This window comes from Spermophilus citellus (assembly GCF_964194105.1).
Source record: "Spermophilus citellus genome assembly, chromosome: 3".
NCBI lineage: Eukaryota > Metazoa > Chordata > Mammalia > Rodentia > Sciuridae > Spermophilus > Spermophilus citellus.
The window spans coordinates 226,461,254-226,482,638 of NC_138184.1; the positions used below are offsets into that span (position 1 = coordinate 226,461,254).

Here is a 21,385-nt window from a genome sequence, read left to right on the forward strand (position 1 = left end):
GCTGCCTCCTCCTGCTCTCCACTTGGCACGTCTTGCTCCCAGAGGAGAAGGGAGCTTTTTTCCTGGTCACTTTTGCTCCCCCTTCAAACCTCCAGTCTGAGGTGACATTTGACTGGAGCCTTCTGCAAACACAGCTTGGCCCCCAGTCTGGGTTGGGCCCCTTTCCTGGCTTTATGGCACCTTCGCATGGCCCACCACAGTGTCCCAGGTGGTCTGTCTATGCTACAAGTAGACAGCCTGGGCTGTCTGCTGGTGCACTGTGGGTGCTGTGCCCTGGCCCCGTGGGCAGTTGTGGTGAGTCACGGTGTCCCTGTGCTTTCAGATTCTCCTCAGTAACCCTCAGATGTGGTTAAAAGATTCAGATTCTGATACCAATAGCCGAGAAAGCCCTTCCCAGGAAAGCATTGACCAAGTGAGTGACTGGCCTTTGCGCCCCCAGCTCTGGCGCCCCGGGTCCCTCAGGTGGGCTGGCTGGGGAGGGCAGGGTGGCGGCAGGACAGGGCAAGCTGTGCTGCTGCCCAGGTTTCCAGGCTGCAGGCAGGACCTGCGAGGGAGGGCTGCCAGCACGCGCAGCAGGAAAAATCAGAAAGCCTCGCAGGCCGTCTTCCTCTAGCTTGCCTCTTTTTTCCACATACCACTGTTTACATCATCCCCAGTTCTCTGCACATGACCAAAAGGACGTCCCTTTGTCCTGTGGATCCATCCACCTTGTGACAAGTGATGATTCCAGCCATACTTGCCCCACAAGTTAAAGTGCCCCACGCCTGGTGGCCACTGAGCTCGTGACACCTGTGCCTGAGTTCACACAGCACTTTGCTCCCAGCCCTGAGGTGGCCACACAACCCATTGCACCAAGGTCGTCCATGACCCTTTCCTGGTGGCCTCGTGCATGCTAGGCTGAAGGGTGACTTGTCAGGAGGGCAGGGTGCATGCTGCGCACCACAGATGAGCGTGGATGTGACAGTCCATGCAGCATGTGAGCATGACATCCGTGGCCTTTTTCTGTCCCCTAGCTGGTATACATGGGCTTTGACACAGTCATGGCCAAGGTCGCGCTGAAGGTGTTCAGGGGCAACGTCCAGCTGGCGGCTCAGACCCTCGCTCACCATGGAGGGATCCTTCCTCCCGACCTGCAGCTCTCGGGGGAGGACTCCTCATCCACCCCATCCACGTCCCCTTCGGATTCCGCAGGTGGGTCAGGTCTGAACACCAGGAAAGCAGACACCCCAGGCATGGGCCTGAGGGAGAGGCTGACCTGGAGACTCAGGAGGATGTTCCTGGGACAGGGTGGCCGGCAGGAAGTGTGTCGCAGGGGCCTTGGCGCGGTCCCTCACTGTGTGTCTTACTGTAGGGACCTCCAGCGCCTCGACAGACGAGGACATGGAGACAGAGGCTGTCAATGAGATACTGGAAGACATTCCTGAGCACGAGGAGGATTACCTTGACTCGACTCTGGAAGATGAAGAGATTATTATTGCAGAGTACTTGTCCTATGTAGAAAATATAAAGTCAGCAGCAAAGAAAAACTAGTGAACAAAGAAGTACTAAGTTTCTGCTTATAAATTCTGTCATTATGAAAAGTCTCCTGCAGGTCTTCCTTTTGTTCTTGCTTTTCATCTGATTTTGCTGCAAGCGTGCTTCCTCCTCTGGGTACAGGAGGGGCGGACAGGGATCCTCATAGGCAAGGCCTGCGGGGGCCAGAGGCTGGTCCTGGGGAAGGCACTGCCTGGCTCCGCAGCCTGCTCTGCTTTCCCCTCTGCCTTCAGGTGTGCACCCTAACTCGGCCCTTTGCTTGATTTTTCACCCAGTAGGAAGCAGGCTTGCTGCTGGAGAAGAGGATGTCCCAGGAAGGTCTCGGGGGAAGGGGAGCAGCAGGGACTGTGACCAGACCTGTCTCCTCTTCCTGTCACCCGCCTCCTGGGCAGCTTTTTGCTGTGCCTGCTGCTGAAGCTGTGGCCTCCCAGCCACGGTGTGGGCCCTGCTCCCCCCGCGTGCTCCCACACCACCGTCCCTCCTGCCCCACGGTCAGCCTTTACATCTCCGTTCCAAGTGCTGTGGGGCATAAAAACGAGGCACGGGCTGCAGTAGCCAGATGAAATTGTGGCAGACGCCTTTATCCTGAAATGTCAGTGTTTTGTGCTCTCAGTTCTGCAAAATATGCACTTGAAATTCAAAGCTGAAAATCAGACTTTATGTATTCAAAATTCCTCATACAAAATCTTTTATTAAATGGGAAAGTTTTAAATGCTAACCAAAGCAACTTATTTTTAATTAACATTTTTAGACTCTGCTGTCATAGGAAACTCACTGTTAGCCAAGAGACCTATCAGAGATTTAGAAATATTTTCCCAAGATTTTGGTGGGGATCTGTAGCTTGTGACAGAAGACTCCCTCAAGCTGTGTGGTCAGCTTTCTGTCGGCTTTAATAACTTCTCACCATGCTGCGTTCATCTGGAGTGTGTGCTAGGGGAACACCCGGCACCCAGGGTGCAGCTGGCAGCCGCCAGGTGGGGAGTGGATCAAGTGCCAGGCATGTTCCCTAAGACCCTTCTAAAAGCAGCCAGAACACTCAGACGGTAGAATGGGCCACATGCACCGCAGTCTGGTTTGGAACGTGGGAATCTTTGTCTTTCTCTTTCAATGGATGGTACTGATGGAAATAAACAGTGGAAAATACACTCGGGAGTTGTCAGCCTTACTGCAGGAAATTCTGCGCGCTCTGGGTTTTACCTGTTGAGAGGGTCCGGGTGACCTGGGTTTTCGTTTCCATTGCAAGTGTTGTGAGGAATGGAAAGCTGTGCTCAGAAGCAGTGGTGAGCTGGGGTATTGCTCAGTGGGGTGCCCTTGCCAGCATGCGCACAGCCCTGGGTCTGACCCCCAGCAGCCGTGGTCTCGTGAAAGTCTGTGCTGATGCGAGCGAGGGAGCAGCCCTCAGCCAGGGGTGTGAAGTGGACCTGCAGGGCTTGTGTGGGGAGCGGCCACCAGCTGAGGATTTGGTCCCAGTTGTGGCTTCTGGCTTCCTGTTTTAATGCCGATGGGAAAGCCAAGGGCACCACAGCTGCACCAGCAGGCCCTGGTTTTGTTGTGTGCCACAAGAGAGCTGCAGGAAGCCCTCTCCGAGGTGGCCAGCACTGCAGAAGCAGCCAGCAGCTGAGACCCAACCTGGGCCTCGCTGGGCAGTGGCTGCAAGAGCAGAAGCGAGGCTGGAGGGACAGAGGCCTGCTACCGAGTGGTTCTGGGAGGGCTCTCCTTGAAGGGTCAGGAGAAAGGAGAACATTGCAGGCCTGGTCAGGTGAGATCCCAGCAGGGTGGCAGGCTGAGTGTGGCGTATTTGTGGGCTGGAGAGGGTTCTGGACCCACAAGGAGGCATGTGGGGAAAGAGTGAGGGTCTAAGGATTGGCGAGTCCAGTCAGCCCAGAAAGGTGGGGAGGGGCTGGCCAGAGGTGAACACCAGGTGGGTAGGGGACCTAGGGCAGCGCAGCGGAGACGGGAAGGTCAACCTGAGGCTGTGCAGTGCAGTGACGTGCTGGACCTGGCCAAGTGTCCTTGATGCTGACCACTTATTAGATTCTGTCTGCCTTTGGCCCTGGTAATACCACCACACCCTGTCCCTGTTTTCCTGCCCAGATGCCCTGTTTTGTCCTCCCCTCAGCCAACTGAATCGATTGATCAAAGGTGAACACCTGATTTTTGGTTCTTGTGGCAGTGTTGGTATCAAACCCAGGGCCTCACAGGGGCAGGGCAAGCGCTTACCACTGGGATACACTGCTGTTTCTGGTTCCTCCCTTTTTACAGAGCATCTGACAGACTGCACACTCTGTGTCTCTGCATTTTGGAGCTGGGGACATCAGCGCCATCCTAGGACTTGCTCCCTCTGGCGCTCCCTGGTGGGACTCACAGTGGTTCTCTGCCTGTGCTTCCTGAAACTTCATTTCAGTCCTGATGGCTCCCAGAGTGGACATGTGTGTTCAAGCCCACCCAGAGAACAGCACTGGCCCCATTCTGAGGTCTCCTGCTTGACTGCTGGTAATCAAGAAGCCTGACCTCCTAGGGGCTGGGGAGGCTCTGGTTCCTGGGATTTGCAGGTTTGACCTGGAGCATCATCATGGATGTGCCTCACTGCCCTTGTCCCTGTGGGGGGTCCCCCTCAGGCCTGGCCATCTTGGAGAGCTGGTGTGGCCTGTGGCACGGCAGACCTTGCCAGGCAGCACCTGTGCACTGAGCAGGGAGGTGCCCATAGCGAGATGCTGCCCTCTTAATGACAGACACTGTCACCTGCAGCTGCTCTCCCTACACTAGGCACCACCAAGGGGATAAGAGCTGTGGGAAGACCCCCATGGATTCAGGCCAGAAGATGATGGGCGCTCCAAAACAGTGGCACTTGCTGTCAGCTGGAGAGGTTGAAGAGCCGTCCTGGGCCCTGGCCTTTCCCACAGCCCCTTCCCCAGGAGCAGTACTGCTGGCAGCCCCTCACCACAGGCAGGGGAGGTGGCCCAGGCTGGGTGTGTGCGGTGGAGCTCAAAACAACAGGACACAGTCCCGCTTTGAGCTTTAGAGGGTGTGTATTTGAGTTCTTCATGAGGGCCCTCAGGACACAATTTGCCAGAAAAATTTGCCAAAGTAGAAATGTCCTCATTTCCTCTCAGCAGGAAGGGGCCAGCCACACGAGGTTTCTAGAAGTTTCCAGAGCTTGGGGGCATCAGACTGGAGTCCTCAAGAGTTAGGAGGGTTTCAGAGGAGGCCAGGTGACAAGGTCTTAGCTCAGGAGGTAGGGACAAAAAGGAGCCTCCCCCAGGGCAGGTACATACCTCCTCATCCCAACACATCACCTGCAGCTGAGGCTCGGCAAAGTTCAGGAGCAGAGACCAAGGCCTGCCTCTGTGAGCCTGGGCTTGGGCACCACCTGCTATTCCCAGGCAGTGGCAGTTCTGTGGCTCAGGCAGCCTGCATCGGTGTGTCCGGGGCACAGGCCACCTTGTTGCTGAACAGGCGTGACAGGCTGCGCTTGGCTGCTGGCCTGCGAGGCGTGGGTGGCAGGGCCCGGAGACCACGCATGTCCCAGAGGCGCAGCGTGCCATCATGGGACACGGTGTAGAGCACCTGGCCATGCACCTGCAGGCAGGTGAGTGGACTGTCAGACTCAGGACTCCCCCACCACAGGGCAGGACACCAGGCAGAAACCACCACAGCTGGAGGGCCTCTGCTTTGTCCCCAGGGGCAGTCTGGCCAGGCCCAAGCACCCTCCCTCCCCAGCAAGTTACTGAGGCCCCAGGAGCTGGGCAGGGAGGCTCCTACCTGCAGGCAGTTGATGACAAAGCTGTGGCCCCGGAACACCCTCTGCAGTGCTCCCGACTGCGCGTCAAAGGCCCGGGCGCAGGCATCCCCACTGCCCGTGAACACTGTGGACACACAGCAGCGCACTGTCGTGCCCAGCTGCCAACTTCTCCCAGAGCACAGGGGCAGGTGCCAGAGCCTGACCACAGCCACCTCTCTGGGACTCTCTGGTGTTGGGCATCTGTCCTTACCCACATCCTTCCTGTCTCCACTTACCTAGTCCCGGCTTTTATTTTATTTTTTTTGGTACTGGGGCCTGCCCCACCCGGTGGCCAAGGTTCCAGAGGGAAGCAGCAGAGCCTCCAAAAGGAACCTGAGCTCCTTCTACAGACCCGAGCAGCGGAGACCCCCTCCCCCTCCCCGTCTGCAGCTGCCTCTGCAGGGCTGGTGGCTGCCACACCCTTCTTGGCTCCAAGTGGGCCTCACTGTCCCCCAAGTGGCCCTGTCCCTCATTAGGGCCTCCCAGGGTAAGGTCCCACTCCCAGAGCCCTTTGGTGAAGCTGGCCTCTCTGCCTGGTGTGCTCAGGATGGTCCTCACGGCCAGCAGACTCCCCTGCTCCACCCTGCACCTGCTCCCACAAGGACCAGTCAGTACTCGGTCTGCCTTCTGAGAAGCGCCCAGCCTTCTGGACTCACTCGCGTGCTCCTCTGACTCCTGGCTGGGAGAAGCCTCTGCCTGTCTGGCTCCCTCTTGGGTTTCCCTCCACTGTAACTTAGCCTCACAGTTCTCCAGCTTGAAGGAGCAGCAGCGTCACCTGGAGGGCCTGTGCCAGGCTTCTGATGTAGCAGGCAGCACCTGGGACTCTCCATTTCTAACTAGTTCCAGGTGATGCCTTTGGTTGGGGGCCACATGGAGAATTTAGCCTGGAGGCTGGACACCCCAGGAGCGACCCTGGCACTAAGGCAGACGCCAGGAAGCACCAGGTCAGGGGAGGAACCAAGCCAACAGGGTCTGGGCGGGAGCAGGTAACTACTGTGGGCTGCTGGGCCCTGGAGAGGCTGAGCCACCTGGGAAGCAAGAGCCCCATGCCATTTTATCTGCCAGCTCCCACTGGCCACCCGCCGAGGGGGCTCTTTGGGGTGTTGACTCCCAGCATCCAGAGGTGCTGCAGCAGGATCCCTCCAAGGGTGCAGTTCCAGTGCCTCCCGCTCACCCGCAGCCAGAGCCTGACCAAGGCGCACCTCTCTAGGGCTCTCTGGTGTTGGAGCATCTGTCTCTTACCCACGTCCTTCCTGCCTCCACTCGCCTAGTCCTGGCTTTTATTTTGGTTTTTTGGTACTGGGGGCTGAACTTGGGTGCTTTACCACAGAGCCACATCTCCAGCCATTTTTATTTTGAAACAGGGTCTTGCTAAGTGGATGAGGGTCTCACTACATTGCCAAGGCTACTCTCAAACTCGTGATCTTCCAGCCTCAGCCTCCCAAGTCACTGGGATTACACAGCGCCCAGCCTATCCCATCTTTTCTGTTAAAGCTGCAGGGTGGTAGCTGGCTGCAGAAGATGCACCCCTTTGTTCCTCCCTCCTCTTCTTCCTTCCCACCAAAAACATGACATGATGGCTGGTGCTTCAGCAGCTATCTTGAACATGATGCTTCATTAAAGCTAGAAGACATGTGCAAAGAATGAAGCAGCAGCTGACAGAAGGACTGAGGTGCTGAGGACCCTGTGGAGCCACCCACGCCAGCCAAGGCTGCCGGCCTCTCTTACCTGAGAGAAGAATAATCGCTACCTCACTTAAACCTCTATTTTCCGGGTTTCCTCTCATCTGCAGTTACACCTACGGCCAAGGGAGGCCAAGCCCATGGGCCCTCGAATCTGGCTGGTTTAAGGGGGGTGTTGCTGTCTCACTTGAAGCCTTAGAATGTGTCCTTGAGACATGCTTTGACCCCAGGACCTCTGAACATGCAGTCCCCACATCCTTGTGAGGAGTCCCCCCATTCTGTGTTGGAATTTCTTTGAAAAAACAGAAGGAGAAGGAGAAGAAAAAGCAGCAGCAGCCGCTGGAGGAGCCGGTGCACGGGGAAGGCCGGGTGGCTGGCTTTGGGCACCACAGCCAAGGCCAGTCGCTGAGGGGAAATGATGCAGGCAGAGAGAGGCCGAGGGGACAAGCCAGGAGGAATGCAGGAGGAGCTCGGCAGGGGGCCTCGGCCAGCTGGGGCCCGGGGCAGTGCGGGGACAGGTCACTTACGGGTGCCCGCGTGGTACTTGAGGGTGCTCACGCTGTGTCTGTGGGCTGGGAAGGTGCACACATGCTCCCCCTCGTGTGCCAGCCAGCACTTGGCAGTCCTGTCCGCGCTGCCTGAGTACAGGAGCCGGTCCACCAGCTGCGGGAGGAGCAGGAGGTCAGCTGCCGGGCAAGCCGGCCTCCGCAGGGCTGGCAGAGCCTCCGGGAGGGGGGACCCACCAAAGCCGTGGCCAGAGAGACTCCAGCCCTGCTGAGGTCCCTGGGGCAGGAAGGAAAGGGAGGCGGCTGGCTGGGCCCCAAGCAGGGCCAGGCCCCAGGGAGTGCGCTGGGCTTTGGACCCAGAGGGGAGACCACGCTCTAACCTCCTGAGCCACAGTCAGCAAGGCCTCTGCAGCCGGCTGTCCCCCTCCAGCCCTGAGCAGGCCGGACACTCCTGCACACCTGCTTAGATACGGTCCCTCCTGGGTTCAGACCTGCCTCTGCTCTTTACGACTCGGAAGCTGGACAGGTGACTCATTCCCTCAGAGCCCCTGCTTTCCCTTGTGTGACTGGGAAAGATCATCCCTGCCTCAGAGGGTGGCGCTGAGGACAAACACGGGGCACAGCGCACACGGAGCCTGGCGCTGGTCTAAACATGCGGCCAACACCTCACCCCAGGTGCAGCAGCACCTCTGCCACAGCCTGCAGGAGGTCACTCCCCTTTGGCTCTTCAGTGTCCCTCAAAGGCCACACGTTCAAGGTTTAGTCCCCAGCTGGTGGTGCTGCTGGGCAGTGGTGGGACCTTTAGGAGGTGGGGCCTGGTAGGAGGAGGTTGGGTCTCTGCACGCGTGCCCTGGAAGGGGATGGTGGACACTGGCTCCTCCTCACTCTCTTCCCTTCCTCTGCCACGAAGAAAGCAGTCTCCTCTGCCACATGCTCCCACCATATTGTGCTGTGCCGCCACAGGTCCAAAGCAATATGGCCCAGTGACCAAGGACTGAAACTTCTGAAATTGTGAATCAGAATAAAACTTTCCTCCTCCTAAGGTGATCTTCTCAGGTGTTTTGTCATAGCAATGAAAAACTTAACATACCAGCTATCTTCAAAATCTCTCTCTCTCTCTCTCTCTCTCTCTCTCTCTCTCTCTCTCTCGGCAGGTACTGGGAATTATTTAACTTAGGGTCTTTTTACCATGGCACCTGTTACCAGCTCTTTTTATTTTTTATTTTGAGACAAGGTCTTTCTAAGTTGCTAAGGCTGTTCTCAAACTTGTGATTCTCTTGCCTTAGCCTCTTGAGTTCTGAGATTACAGGTGTGTGTCACCACATGTGGCTCTTGGGGCAAGAGCTGACACCTGCTCCGGGCCCCCCCAAGTCTGGCCCAGACCCCTCAAGCACAGTCAGAAGCTGAGCATTGAGCTTCAGAACTTGGGGGTTTGTTGAGAGCTTTGCCCCTGGTCCCCAAACCTGTGAATGTGAACTTATTTGATGTTGGGTCTTTAAGGAGTTGATTTAAGTTAAAATAAGGCCCAGGGTCATCGGAGTGAACCCTAATCCAATCGGACTGGTCCTGTAAGAGACCAGGATGCAGCCACACTGAGAACAAGGAGAGAGGCCTCAGAGGAACCAGCCCTGCGACCCCTGATCTCACACGTCCAGCCCCCCATCCATGGCACCTGTCCTGTGGCCTGAGCTGGCCAGCACAGGAGCAGGGCAGCTCAGAGGACGCAGGGCCTCCCTGGCAGCGGCCAGGCGGGTCTCACCTCCAGACAGATGACAGAGCCCTGGTGTTCCCGGAACACGCGCAGCTGCTCCCCGCTCAGGATGTCCCAGGCGCGGATGGTGGCATCGGTGCTGCCAGTGAAGGCCGTGCGTCCAGGCGCGTCCAGAACCAGGCACAGCACGGCGCCCGTGTGGCCCCGCAGTGTCTGGTGGCAGCAGCCACTGGCTACCTGCCACACCTTGGCTGTGCCGTCCGTGCTGCCGGTCACCAGGAGCCCCCCAGCCACGGCCTCCTCCAGGCAGGGTGATCCAGGGACCTCCCAGGGGCTGGAGTAGGCCAGCGTGAGCACGCAGTTGCGGTGGCCCCGGAGCTCCCGGGATGCCTGCCCCTCGTCCACAGCCCAGACGCGAGCTGTCCGGTCGTAGGAGCTGCTGAAGAGTTGGTTGTTGGCAACGAGGATCCTGGTGCAAGAGGGTCAAGGTCAGGGCCAGGATGCCCACGGCTCTGGCGGGCTGCCTTGGCACGGCAGCTGGACAGCCTCCTGCTGTCTGCCTGCCGACACCCTCACCTGCGGACACCCTCACCTGCCGAGGTTCAGCTCAAAGCCCAATTCCAGGAAGCCACCAAGACCCCTGGGACGCCCCCTGACGGAATCCCTTCCCTGCGCAGAGCCACCTGCTGGCCTGGCCTCCACCCACAGCAGGGACCAAGGCTCCGACTTGGACCCTTCCAACTCTCCATGCAGCTCCATACAGTCATGAACGAGGGGAGTGGGAGATGGGGACGGGGAGGTGGGGTGCCACCCTTCCAGTTTGCCCAGAGCTGAAGGGTTTCTGGGGACACAGGCCTTCCCATTTAAAGTCAGGAACTAAGAGGACCAGCTGGCCACCTCGCTGCAGGGCCACTGGAGAGTGAGAGCTCTGGAGAGGCTGGCGGCTGAGGAATTCCACACGTCCACCCTGACACTGGCTGCAGGGTGCCCAAGGGTGACAAGCTGCAGCAGGCAGGTGGGCCCCTGTGTCAGCTGTCACGGTGGTCCCATGCAGGTGACACTGCCAGCTCCAGGTCACAGCCCTTGTGGGTTTCCTGGCACACAAAGGGCCGGGGAGCAAGGAGAGCCTTTTCATGCAGTGGAACTGGCCGGCCTCAGGACAGGAGGGGAGGCCTCCGAAGGCAGCAGCCATAATTTATGGTCATTTTGCTGAATGCTGAGAAATTCTTTCCAGAAAAACACCGTTTGTCTTTGGTTCAAACTTCACACATAACTTCACAGGGCCTGTTTACACACCAACTTTAAGCCCTGTGCGCCAGCCACAAAGGCCTGAGGCCATGCCTCTAGTCCGAATGGGGCATCCCTGCAGGCGTGGGACCAGGACCTGCCAGGGGTCAGGACCCTTCCTGTCTCAGGACCTGAAGGGGGTGGCCTTGGGGTGCTGGGGCGGGTAGCTGATTCCTGCCCCAGTTGGCACCGGGGAGGGATGCCAGGCCACTGAAGGGTCAGTATTCCCAAAGCTCACACATGGCCACTCTCTGAAAACATGGGAGGCAGTGACCCCAGGTGCTCACTCGTGGCTCTCACCCACTGGACGCACAGTTACTTAATCACGCAGGCATTGACCTGAGCCGTGGGTTGAGCACAGCCTCCGATGGACAACGGTGTGAGTGTGGGGGTGTGCATGTTTGTGCACATGGTGCGTGTCTGTCTGCAGGGTACACACTGTGCGTGCATATCTGCACGTGTGCATAGGTGTGCATGTGCTGGGTCATGTTTGTGTGTCCATAGGACTGCATGCTGCATGCCTGTGTACTTGAGTACATGTGTGTGCGTGTGTGCATTGTATGCACGCACAGGAAACTAAACCAGGCAGAGCGTGATTTCCACCTCTCACTGTCTAGCGCTCCTTCTGAGTCAGCAGCCCGAGCTGGTCCCTGAGGGCATGGCCTCCCCCTGACCCCTGTCATGGCCTCCACACATTTCTTCAATGACATCTTCCTCAGGACAGAGTGCTCAGAGCCAGCCTCCCTGTAAGATGAGGCCTGGGTTCTCCTTCCAGCCTCTCCTTTGCCACGTCCCTCTGCTGGCAGTGGACAGGCCTCCCACCTCAGGAGAAGGAGGGGACAACACTGTGGTGCTGGAGGCAGGGCTGGTATCCCACGCGGGGCCTCCAGATTGCCCCTCCCACTGCCCACTGCCCACGGCCACACCGGCTGGTCCTTCTCCTCAGGGATGCTGCCTGCACACCCTGGCGGCCAGCTGCTCCCACTGTGGCTCTAGGTCTGTAGCAGCTGGACTGTCCGCCTTACCCCTCTTTCCCACCAGCTGCCAGAAGCCCAAGCAGTGGCCTGGGTCCCTCTGGCTGCGCACCTCCACTCCTCTGTGCCTGCCCGGCCCCTCCCAGGCAGGGCCCCTCCTGCCCACGTGGCTGAGGGCCACGGTGCCAAGTCTCCCTGAATCAGGCCTGACCTCGGGAGCCTGGGGCGGCCATCACAAGTTAAGCAAATAGTATCAAATTGATCTGATCAGCAGGGGAGTTTCCCCTGCCCAGCTCCAACCCAAGTTCAATAAGGAAAGGAAAAATCAAACTTGAGCAGGGGGGGTGGAGACTTTCCACAGCCACATAGAAAGGCGGGGCTCAAAAACATCCCAACTGCTTCTTCAGAACAATCTGCATGTCCCCCCAACCCTTGGTCCACCATCAAGTATCAGTTCAGCGCTTTCCTCCTTGTCCCCATCTATGGACACTGGAGCTCCAACACCTCTCCTGGCACCCAGCAGGTGTGGGCATGTGCCCAGCTCCGGGGTGGGGGCAGACAACGTAATGTGTTGGTGATGCTCTTCCTCCTCCAGACCCCGCCGGACCCCGGGCAGAGCCCTCAGGCCAGGGTGCACCTCTGTCTTGGGTCTCCCTTGCTGGGGGCTACTGTCCACACGGAGTTCGCTAGAGAACCTATGTTCCCCAAGGGCCAGGCCCTATGACTCTGTCCCCCTCAGCCTGGCCAGACCCCCAACAAGACTCAGCCCAAGCCCCCAGGCCAAGCTGACCTGTTCACGATGGACGTGTGTCCTCGGTACACCTGCAGGCACTGCCCGGTCAGCACGTCCCACCTCCTGATGGTGCAGTCGGCGCTGCAGGTGAAGGCAGCCTCCTCCTCCAGCTGGCAGAAGGTGACGTAGCTCTCGTGTCCTGCAGAGGAGGGGAGAGGGCCCGGATGGAGCTCCTGCTTCTCTTCCAGTGAACAGGACCTGCCATTCTCCACTCACTGACCTGGGTATGTCCTCCCACCTGTCCACGCCTCCATTCCCTCGCCTGAAATGGGAACGCGTCAATGCCCACCCCGCAGACCACTGTGCAGACTGAGTTTCAGTGGCAGTCTCTAGCAGATGCTGCATGTTGGTTTCCTCCTACACTCAGGCAGAGATACTGTGGTATGCCTGGGGTCCCCAGGTTGCTAGGTGTTGCACACGCCTTGGAACCTGTCACCTGACTCAGAAAAGGCTCTTTGCAGATATGATTAAGTTGGGGAACTGACTTGGGGAGGCTGTCCTGGATAATCTGGGTGGGCCCTAGATGCTGTCAGAAGCATTCTTATAAGAGAGGGAGAGGGCTGGGGGCAGTGGTGCACACCTGTAATCCCAGCAGCTTGGGAGGCTGAGACAGGAGGATTGCAAGTTCAAAGCCAGCCTCAGCGAAAAGCAAGGTGCTGAGCAACTCAATGAGACCCTGTCTCTAAATAAAATACAAAATAGGGCTGGGGATGTGGCTCCATGAATGAGTGCCCTGAGTTCAATCTCTAGTACCCTCCCCCACCAAAAAATAAGAGGGAGAAGGAGATTTGACACACCAAAGAGAAGAAGACCATGTGGGGGCAGAGAAAGCAGCCTATGTGGCCACAGAAATGCCAGCCTTCACCAGACACTGGAAGAGGCAAAGAAAAGATTGTCCCCTATAGGTTTCAGAGGGCATATGGCCTGCTGACCCCTTGATTTGTCCCAGGGACGCTTACTTCAGGCTTCTGGCCTCAGGAACCGTGCAAGAATAAAACGCAGCTGTTCAAAGGCACCAACAATCTCCAAGGCACTGCCATAATACGGGGACGAAGAAGACACACTCCAGCCTTCTAAGAGCGCCCCCAGCCCAGAAGGAAGGTCATCGGGTGAGGCCTGTGGCCAAGGGGCTCAGCAGGGACAGTGGCTGAACCAGCTTCCCCGGGGCAGAAGCCTGAGTGCTAGGGCCAGAGGATCTACACGGGGAGATGGAGTCAGGGACAGCAGACGGACTTGGGCTGGCCATGCTGGGGACATGTGGAGGCTCTCACCAGAATGTAGGGGCCTAACAAAAGTGGCCCAGGCAGCTTGAGTAGGGTGAAGCATGGAGGCCAAGTAGGGGCCCAGGTCTGGCCCTGTGCACCCCAGCCTTGGCTAGCTGGCCTGCATCCTGCCCTCAGGGGCCCCTGCTAGGTAGTGTGGTGACCCCCGAGTTCATGCCCGAGCCATTGTCAAGCAGGCCTGGGGCCCTTGGAGGATTTGCCCAGGATGATGCCAGTCCTTCAGGTAAGGTGCTTCCACCTGGGAAAACAGCTGTTGAAAACGAGGACACTGAGAGGAAATCAGGGGCCAAAATCAACAGAATCAAAGGAAGGTCCCACACAGGGGCGCCAGGGAGTTAAAGCACTCACGTATTTGGGGGGTGCACTTATTACATTAGGATCTCATTTTAAAGAATTTTAAAATCTTATTTTAAATTAAATTAAACCAAGAAAAGCACGTATAGACCAGACCCGGTTAGTGAATGGCACGATCTTTACTCCACGGAACTACAGCCACCAAACCAGGGCTGCCAAAGACCCGGAATGGTTTGATGATATTTTAAAACCTCGTTCAGCTGACAGGGACTTCAGGGTGCTGTTAAGCTCATTCTTTCTTTTCTTTTCTTTGGTCCTGGGCACGGGCTGAGTTACTTTTGGAAGAAGTCAACTTCCTGGGTTCTAAGAAACAGAATTTTTTTTGAAAAAAGAAAAAATTTCCAGTCTTCTTGGAGCACACACACCACGCTGCTCCGAAAACAACGTAGGAATTAAGTAAGCACTTGAAGAAGTGGCAGATAATGTTTCCCTTAAAAGACACATCGGCAAAAAGTCGAGGGCAAAATGGGTTTGGCCAAACACAGCCAGGTTCTCGCCAGCTCCACAGAGTTTGTAAAGTCCTTTCAGACTGTCAACAAACTTTCCCTAAGACGAGATTGTCCCAGTCTTCCTGCTGCCACCACAGGGGATGGGTATAGCCCCCAGCCTCAGGGTCCCCGAGGGCCAGGAACACCCCAGGATGGGAGGGCAGTCAAGGTCACCCAGGTGCTGCACACACCAGCCTGTAGGGGAGCCACAGTCCACGGCCCCCTGAGGACCCTGGACACAGCTAGCTGAGGCCAAAGGGAGGCTGAGGCATTGAGCCAGCCGCTCCCAGCCTGTCAACGTGGCAGGAAGGCAGAGGGCAGGGCGAGTCCAAATTAACCCCAGGAAAGCAGGTAAGAGCCCAGCACAGCCGGTGAGCAAGGGCACCTGCGCTCAAGCCACCAGACCAGGACTGCGGCAGACCTGAGGTGTGGGACCGCCTTATGATGGTGGAAGGAAAAAAGGGACAGAAACACAGACTGCAGATCTGTAAATATGTAAATGCACACGAAGAAGATGGGAGGAGACGGGACTGAAAGGGTCCAAGTGCTTTTGTTTCCTTTGGGGTTTTTGTAGGGCGGGGGCTCTCCACCACTGAGCTACAGCCCAGCTTCTAAGGTTTTCAATGTAAAAAACCTCTGAACCCGAGCCAGGCTGACCAATGCCCTCGGTCATCTGCCTTCCGCCAGCAGAGGCTGCCACAGTGGTCAGGGCTCTGCTGTGAACGAGCCCCCTCCGAGCACTCACCCCACATCTGAAAACACACCGCTTGGGTCCCATGTCAGAGCCTGCCAGCAGAGGGGCCTGGGACGCGCTGAGCACACCCCCCAGTGGCGCCACTCTGCTGTGCGGCCCTGACCCCCTTGACCAGTATTCCACAGACCCAGGCCTGAGGGGTCACCCTAGGGGGCAGGAGGAAAATATGCACACCAGATCCCGAGCCCATCACACCCCCAGGGACCTCAGTGCCTTGGCCTTCAGCTGTTGGAATTATGCAGAATAAGCAAAAACGCCAAGCTAAAAATAAATATTTTTGAAGGATGAAGAATGCAGATAAGATGCAGCTATTATGTTCAAAAGAACACACTAAGGTCCAGGGTTTTCTGCCAAGATAGCAGCCCTTCCCACCTCCCTGAGCACCCACATGCTGACAGGAGTCTGGGGGCAAGCTGCTCTCTCCCTGCTCCGTGAAAGCAGCCCAGAGGCCTAGCTGGGGACCCCCACCTGGCGTGTGCCCTGACTGTGTGAAAGGAAGCCTTCTGTCCTCAGTATCCCAGCACTAAACTACAAAGCAACCGGCCACTCCAGCAGCCACCAGGCGATAGGGGTGGCACTGTGCTCTTGACATTACCCAGCTGTCTGTGGCACCTGTCCACTGGCCAGAGCTAACTGTCCCTGTCCTTGAGTTGTGGACTTCAAGGGAGTCCTATCCTTCCATTTCCAGATGGGTTCAGACACCCACGATCCTTGCACAGGAGATGCTCTCCTTAGCCCTGACCCAGAGGGCCTGCAGGCGGACTGTACCCCTCTAACCAAGTCACCCCATCCTGCAGAAGTCCTTTCTACAGCTGTCTGGAGGCGACTGTGCCCCCGCAGAAGAGGAGGCAACAGCCCTGTTGGTACTTGCACTGTGCCCAGCCTCTCTAGCATCCTTCTCTTAGACGCTCTTGTGAGTGGCCAGGCCCCCACTCACACAGCCATAGCGCCTCATGTCCTCTGGGGTGAGGCTGAACACAGACGCACAGGGCTGCGGCTGAAAGGAACACGGACAAAGCCACTGGTAGTGCATCTCCCAACCCACACTGGGGACCCAGGGCGGCTGCAGCCTGGGCCTCCTGGACTGCTGTGGTGGGATCAGGCCCCCAGGCCCCCAGTTGCTGGCCAGGCTGCCCACATCTGGTCACCCATGTGCAGCAGGGCTACTCCTCCCAATGTCATCTGCAGCCAGGCCATGGCCCTCCCACAACCTCCCCCAGGCTCTCCTGCCTCCCTCTCTGCCTCAACTGGCACCCCCAGGGCGCCCACCACCCCCGACAGTGGTCTCCAGAGCACTGAAGGATGAATTAAGCACGGGTCTTGTACCTCAAACAGACTGCATTCTGATGGAATTCTCCCTGACCCAGGCAAAGCGGGTGTTGTTCGTGCTTGAGCGCCTTCCCAGCGAGCCCCTGTGCCCTTCTAAACATTATGTCTGAGTGGTATGCACAAGGAAAAAGTGCACCTCGTCTCCTCAGCCAGCTTCCTGCCCATTCCACCTCTTCTGCTTTCCCTGGTCCTCTGGGAGTCTCACCTCGTGCCTTTGCTTCTGCTCTACCTGAGGCCCAGGCACCCTCTTCCCCTGAACCCATCAAACATGACCCTGGCTCATGGAACACACTGGGAATAGCAGGAAGTGTGTGGAGTAGCCACGTGGCCTGGAAACGTCAGGCTTAGTCCCTTACTCAGCAGGAACTGCGCAGGACAGGTACTGCCATTTTAGGAAATGCAGTTCATCTCTTTGATCCAACAAAGTGCTCCCAAGAAGTAGACACCCACTGCATAAAGTGAAAAGGAGAGGGCCCTCGGATAATTTCAGTCCGAGCAATTCTCTTTACAGAATAGCTGGTAATTAAGCCTTCTTCTTCATTGTGAGCTCATCAACTGCATTGGAAAGCCCAATTCCATTAAGAGTTGAACGTGAGCTGAGTGTGGTGGTGCAGGCCTGTAACCCTAGCAACTCCAGAGCTAAGGCAGGAGGATGGCAAGTTCAACGCCAGCCTCAGCAACTTAGTGAGGCCCTAAGAAATTTAGTGAGATCCTGTCTCAAAATAAAAAATAGAAAGGGCTGGGGAAGTAGCTCAGTGACAAAGCACCCCTGGGTTCAATCCACATTCCTCCTACACACAAAAAAAGAGGTAAACATGGTCATATGAGGGGAGCCCAGCAAGCCAGTTCTGTAGGTCTGCAGCTCTTCTGGGGCCCCTAAGAGCAATAACAATGACCCCAGAAAACCCCTACCCCTCAGAAAACAGCCCTCGCTCTTTGTGCCCATTCTACCCCTTGATCCCAAATCCCTCAAGCTCTGAACACTGAAAATTTCTGGTCCCCTGACCACCCTCCACTGCTGAGAATAAAACAAGAAGCCCATCTTCAGAGGAAATGCTCATGGCACAGTCACCAACCCCAACTTTCTGCCCAAGAAATCCAGCCACGACCAACTGACAGGTTTTAATTTGGAGGCTTCTATAAGCTTAGAGCTGCACAAGGGGCTAGCCCCGGGCAGGACTGGAGATATGCCTGGATCTGCAGGCAGCACTAAGGACCAGGGCCCCTCTGGCTTGCCACCCATCCTGGGCACAACTTCCCCTGCAGTGGTGCCCCAGTACAGGTTCAGCCACACAGCAGGAAGAAGCCCTCTCTGCCCTGAGCCAGCCATGAGACTGGGACAAGTCTGGTAGCACACTGGACCTTGGGGGTGTTGAAGACAGCACCCGCCCCATGGGGCAGAGTCTGGAAATCACTGAGGGGCTCTGTGTGGGGGTAAATAAGTCTGTGAGGACTAACCACACAATACAGGACACACAGACGTGCATCTCTAAGATTTAAAGAATGAAACAAATGTCCAGACATCTTACTAGTCTCTCGCCCAGACCAAAACAAACTCTTCAGGAAGAGGGAGCGAGCAAGACCTTGCTTTAGTAGGTGAGCACACAAAAGAACTACAACACCTTCCTGTAATTCTTGAGAGTTGAATCAGTAAAGTAACTTCTCAAGATCGAAGATACTCCATCCCCTCTGTCCTCAAAAAAAATTTTGAAATGTCAACCTTAATAAGAGCGAAATCAGCCCTCGTAGGAATGGGCTACGGTCCTTTAATTCAACAGCTCTCTGCTTCAGTGGGGATGGCCCTCAATGGGGACAGGTCAGGCACCCCTCATGGAAAGTAAATAAGCAGCTCTGGGACCACCAAAGTGGGTGTGAAGCCAAAAGTCCAGATGCCCAGCACAGAGCGAAGCACAGGGTGGGCCCTGGAGGCTACAAAGCTGCCCTGGGACAGGCCCGTGTCCACCAGACCAGAACCAGCCTGGAGAAGACTGGAGCTTACCTGGGGAGAAGCCCACCTAGCAAGTGGAGTTCCCACAAGGCTCGCTGGCCTGAGGGCTCCCCAGGCTGGCTGAGCATTAGGGCCACCAGAAAGGCCGTTACAAATGCTCATTCTGAGGCTTTACTCATGGGGAGTCACTGGAGCCCAGGCCTGAGACTGCATTTCTGAAACCTCCTCCAAAGAGTCTTACATTTGGGGATAGATACAAGTTGGGTTTAAATTTTCTGACTGATCTCAGCTCTTCCATTTCTAGGTGAGTGCCTCTGTTTGGGAGGAGTGTGTGTGTGTGTGTGTGTGTGTGTGTGTGTCTGTGTCTGTGTCTGTGTGTGTGTTTGAGGCCATCTCTTCATTATCCATACCAACTCCCAAATAACCGTTGATCCAAAATTCATTCCTATTGGGCTTTGAAATCTCTACCTTAACTTGTTTTTAACTTGAAAACAGCAGTGTCAGGATCAGCCAGTTTGGAGGCTAACATCCTATCTCAGCTGGAAGGGCTGGGTGGGGCCACCCAGGATTTGCTGATTATGGCAGAAAAGTCCACAGTGATAAAAAAAAAAAAAAAAGAGCTACACCCCCCTGGTGCAGGAAGTCTAAGGCCTTGTGAAGGTTTGTCAGGGGGACTGCCCAAACTATGCAGCAGCCTGGCAGCCAAGGTAGAGTGGGACCTCACACACAGTTCAGAGGCCAGGCCCTGGAAAGGCCCAAGATGGGGTAAACCCAGGGCCCACTCTCCCAGAAAGAGTACACACACAAACCAATAGCTATGCGGTTGCATGGGACTATGTTTACATTACTAAGGGAAGGCCTCCTGACATTTCATCTCCTCCTCAAATATGCAAAACAGATTGAACGACCACCCTGACCAATTCCACTCCTCACCCTTCCTTTGCAGCAACTGGAAAGAGGCCTTAGAGAGTTTTGCAGGGTGGCTGCAGGGAAGGAGTTCAAATTTCAAGTCGACCCCCACTGCTTGAGCTGCCCTGGGCAAATTAACACAATGGGAAGATGGCACTGTAGCTGCACACCACCGCAGCCGCCCCCCAAAACCCCTTTTGTTACCAAAATGCCCCAAATAGGAAAAGTTGGCCAGAGGTCACCAGATCATCTAGCGACCTGGAAAGATCTGCTTAGCAGGAGCAAAGGTGTGAATTCTTTTGTTTGCTGATAGTGTTGGAAAGGTAATGATTTCAAGCAGCCAGCGGACAAGTCATCTTGCCTGCACGGCGGGCGCCCCTCTGCCCACCGGGCCCCACCCGCACCGTCCCACCCCAGCATCTCCTCTCGCCTGGTCGGGCGCTCACGGGTCGGGCGCTGGGCCCGGAGGAGCGCTCCTTCAAGAAAGTGAGGCGATGGGCTGGGCCGGACTTTTTGAGTAAGGGTCTGAGAACGAACTTGCTGAGACCCACGGTCTGGGGCTGGGGGCGGGCGACTAAGAAGGCAGGCAGGGGTCGCGGGCGCGCCGCCGTCAGGTCTACCTTGCAGGAGCGCGCAGCACCGGCCGTCCGCAGTGCTCCAGAGCCTGGCCGTGCCGTCCTCGCTGCCGGTCAGCAGGCGCTGCCCATCCGGGCTCAGGCTCAGCCAGTTGATGCCCCCGCGGTGATCCGCGCAGACCCTCAGGGACGACCCGCCGCCCCCCATCCCGCCGGCGGGGCCGGGGACTAGGAGCAGCTGGCTCCGCTAGGGAGGGGCGCTCCGGCGTCCTGCAGCGGCTCCGTGGGGCCGTGTCCGCCCGCGGCCATCGCGGGGTCCCGGGCGCCCGACTTCTGCGGGGGCTCGCGGCGCCGCGGGGTCAAGTCAGGGGCCCAAGCGTCCCCGCCGCCCACCGGACCCCCGATGGAGTCCCAGGTGCGTGGACACAAACCACCCCTCTCTCTCCGGAATCTGAAGATCCCACCCCGCCCAGCGGGCCGGGCAGCAGCGAGTCGGGGGAGGGGGCGCAGGGAGGCCCCCGCCTCTCGGCAGCTGCGGGCAGAGGAACCCGGGAAGCCGAGTGCCCGGCGCCCCGCGCGCCCTCCCGGCCCGCGCCGCGCTCCGGAGTGGGCGGCTGAGCGCGGAACAATACGGCCCAGCCTGGCTCCTCCTCAGAGACCACCCCTCAACCTGTCCCCTCCCACTTCTCAGGCTGCGCGCCAGTCACCACCCCGCGTTCCGCAGCCACCCCCCGCGGTCCCCTGTGTCAGGCCTCCTCCCGCCGCCCCCACTCGAGCGCCGGGGACCCTACACGTGCAACCCTCCCGGCGGCCCAGGCTGCCCCTCGAGGCTCTGCCCCCCGCCACTCCTGCCACCCCTATCCCTTCGGCCGGGACGAAGGAGGACGAAACGGACAGAAGGGCCCAGGGGCTTGGGGGGGTCCCCTTATTGGGGGACGCGACCGGTAAGCCCCTGTTGGTTCCCTCTGGAAATCAGGCGCACACCCCGAATTCGACTGGAGACCCGCCGGGGGTAGGGTGCGAGCCGGTGGGGGGTCCCTGGAGCGCCACCCCTCCCCCACCGCCACCTCCGCCCCTCGGCTGGGTGCGCGCCGCCTGTGGCCCCACCGAGGTGGGAGCGGGAACCCACAGCGGCCGCCGCGCTCCCTCCCTCCCGAGCGCTGGTTCCTATTAGAGCAGTTCCGGAGCTGACTTTGCTGGGGGGCGGGGCAGGTGACCCCCCTACTCGGATCCTCCAGGTCCTAAAGGTAGCAGGGTTTCCCGTACCCTCCAGAGAAATCCATTCGGCTTCCCCCAACTCGTAAATCAGCTTGCACCTCAACTTAAGGAGTGTCGACTTCCACGAAGTGACCTTCGCAGGTGCAGGGGAGCAGGTGGAGGAGTAAAGGGCGTTCTAACGGAATGTGGAGTCGTTGGAGGAGAGCAAGGATGGTGGAGGCGGGTTGAACCCAGGCAGGAGGCTCCAGGAGAGAGGACGG

General features: G+C 57.7%; 2 protein-coding genes across 4 annotated transcripts in view; one reads left to right on the top strand and one right to left on the bottom strand.

Moving 5' to 3' along the window:
* The window catches only part of NUB1 (negative regulator of ubiquitin like proteins 1), a 29,847-nt gene extending 27,259 nt beyond the window's left edge, over positions 1-2,588 (top strand). For all 3 annotated transcript variants that reach the window (XM_081282956.1, XM_081282957.1, XM_081282958.1), the window contains exons 13-15: positions 323-412; positions 1,014-1,191; positions 1,352-2,588. In XM_081282956.1, coding sequence (XP_081139082.1) covers positions 323-412; positions 1,014-1,191; positions 1,352-1,530 — 447 coding nt within the window. In that variant the 3' untranslated portion in view covers positions 1,531-2,588. The remainder of the gene's footprint in view (positions 1-322; positions 413-1,013; positions 1,192-1,351) is intronic.
* A 2,204-nt stretch (positions 2,589-4,792) lies between these two features.
* On the bottom strand, positions 4,793-20,636 carry WDR86 (WD repeat domain 86). Its single transcript, XM_081286523.1, has 6 exons — positions 19,953-20,636; positions 12,265-12,406; positions 9,262-9,682; positions 7,524-7,659; positions 5,296-5,399; positions 4,793-5,112 (listed from the first exon to the last, which is right to left on the bottom strand). Exons 1-6 carry the CDS (start codon positions 20,113-20,115, stop codon positions 4,936-4,938), a joined length of 1,143 nt encoding a protein of 380 aa, XP_081142649.1. The 5' UTR covers positions 20,116-20,636; the 3' UTR covers positions 4,793-4,935.
* Positions 20,637-21,385: the final 749 nt, after the last annotated feature.

What these genes read in the sequence shown, in the direction of transcription:
- WDR86 (XM_081286523.1), bottom strand. Translation starts at nt 20,115, where the DNA reads ATGGGGGGCGGCGGGTCGTCCCTGAGGGTCTGCGCGGATCACCGCGGG. An exon ending in CAAGTACCACGCGGGCACCC is followed by an intron (nt 5,400 to 7,523) that starts GTAAGTGACCTG and finishes GTGTGTCCACAG; the next exon opens with TGTTCACGGGCAGTGGGGAT. An exon ending in TTGTCATCAACTGCCTGCAG is followed by an intron (nt 5,113 to 5,295) that starts GTAGGAGCCTCC and finishes ACCTGCCTGCAG; the next exon opens with GTGCATGGCCAGGTGCTCTA.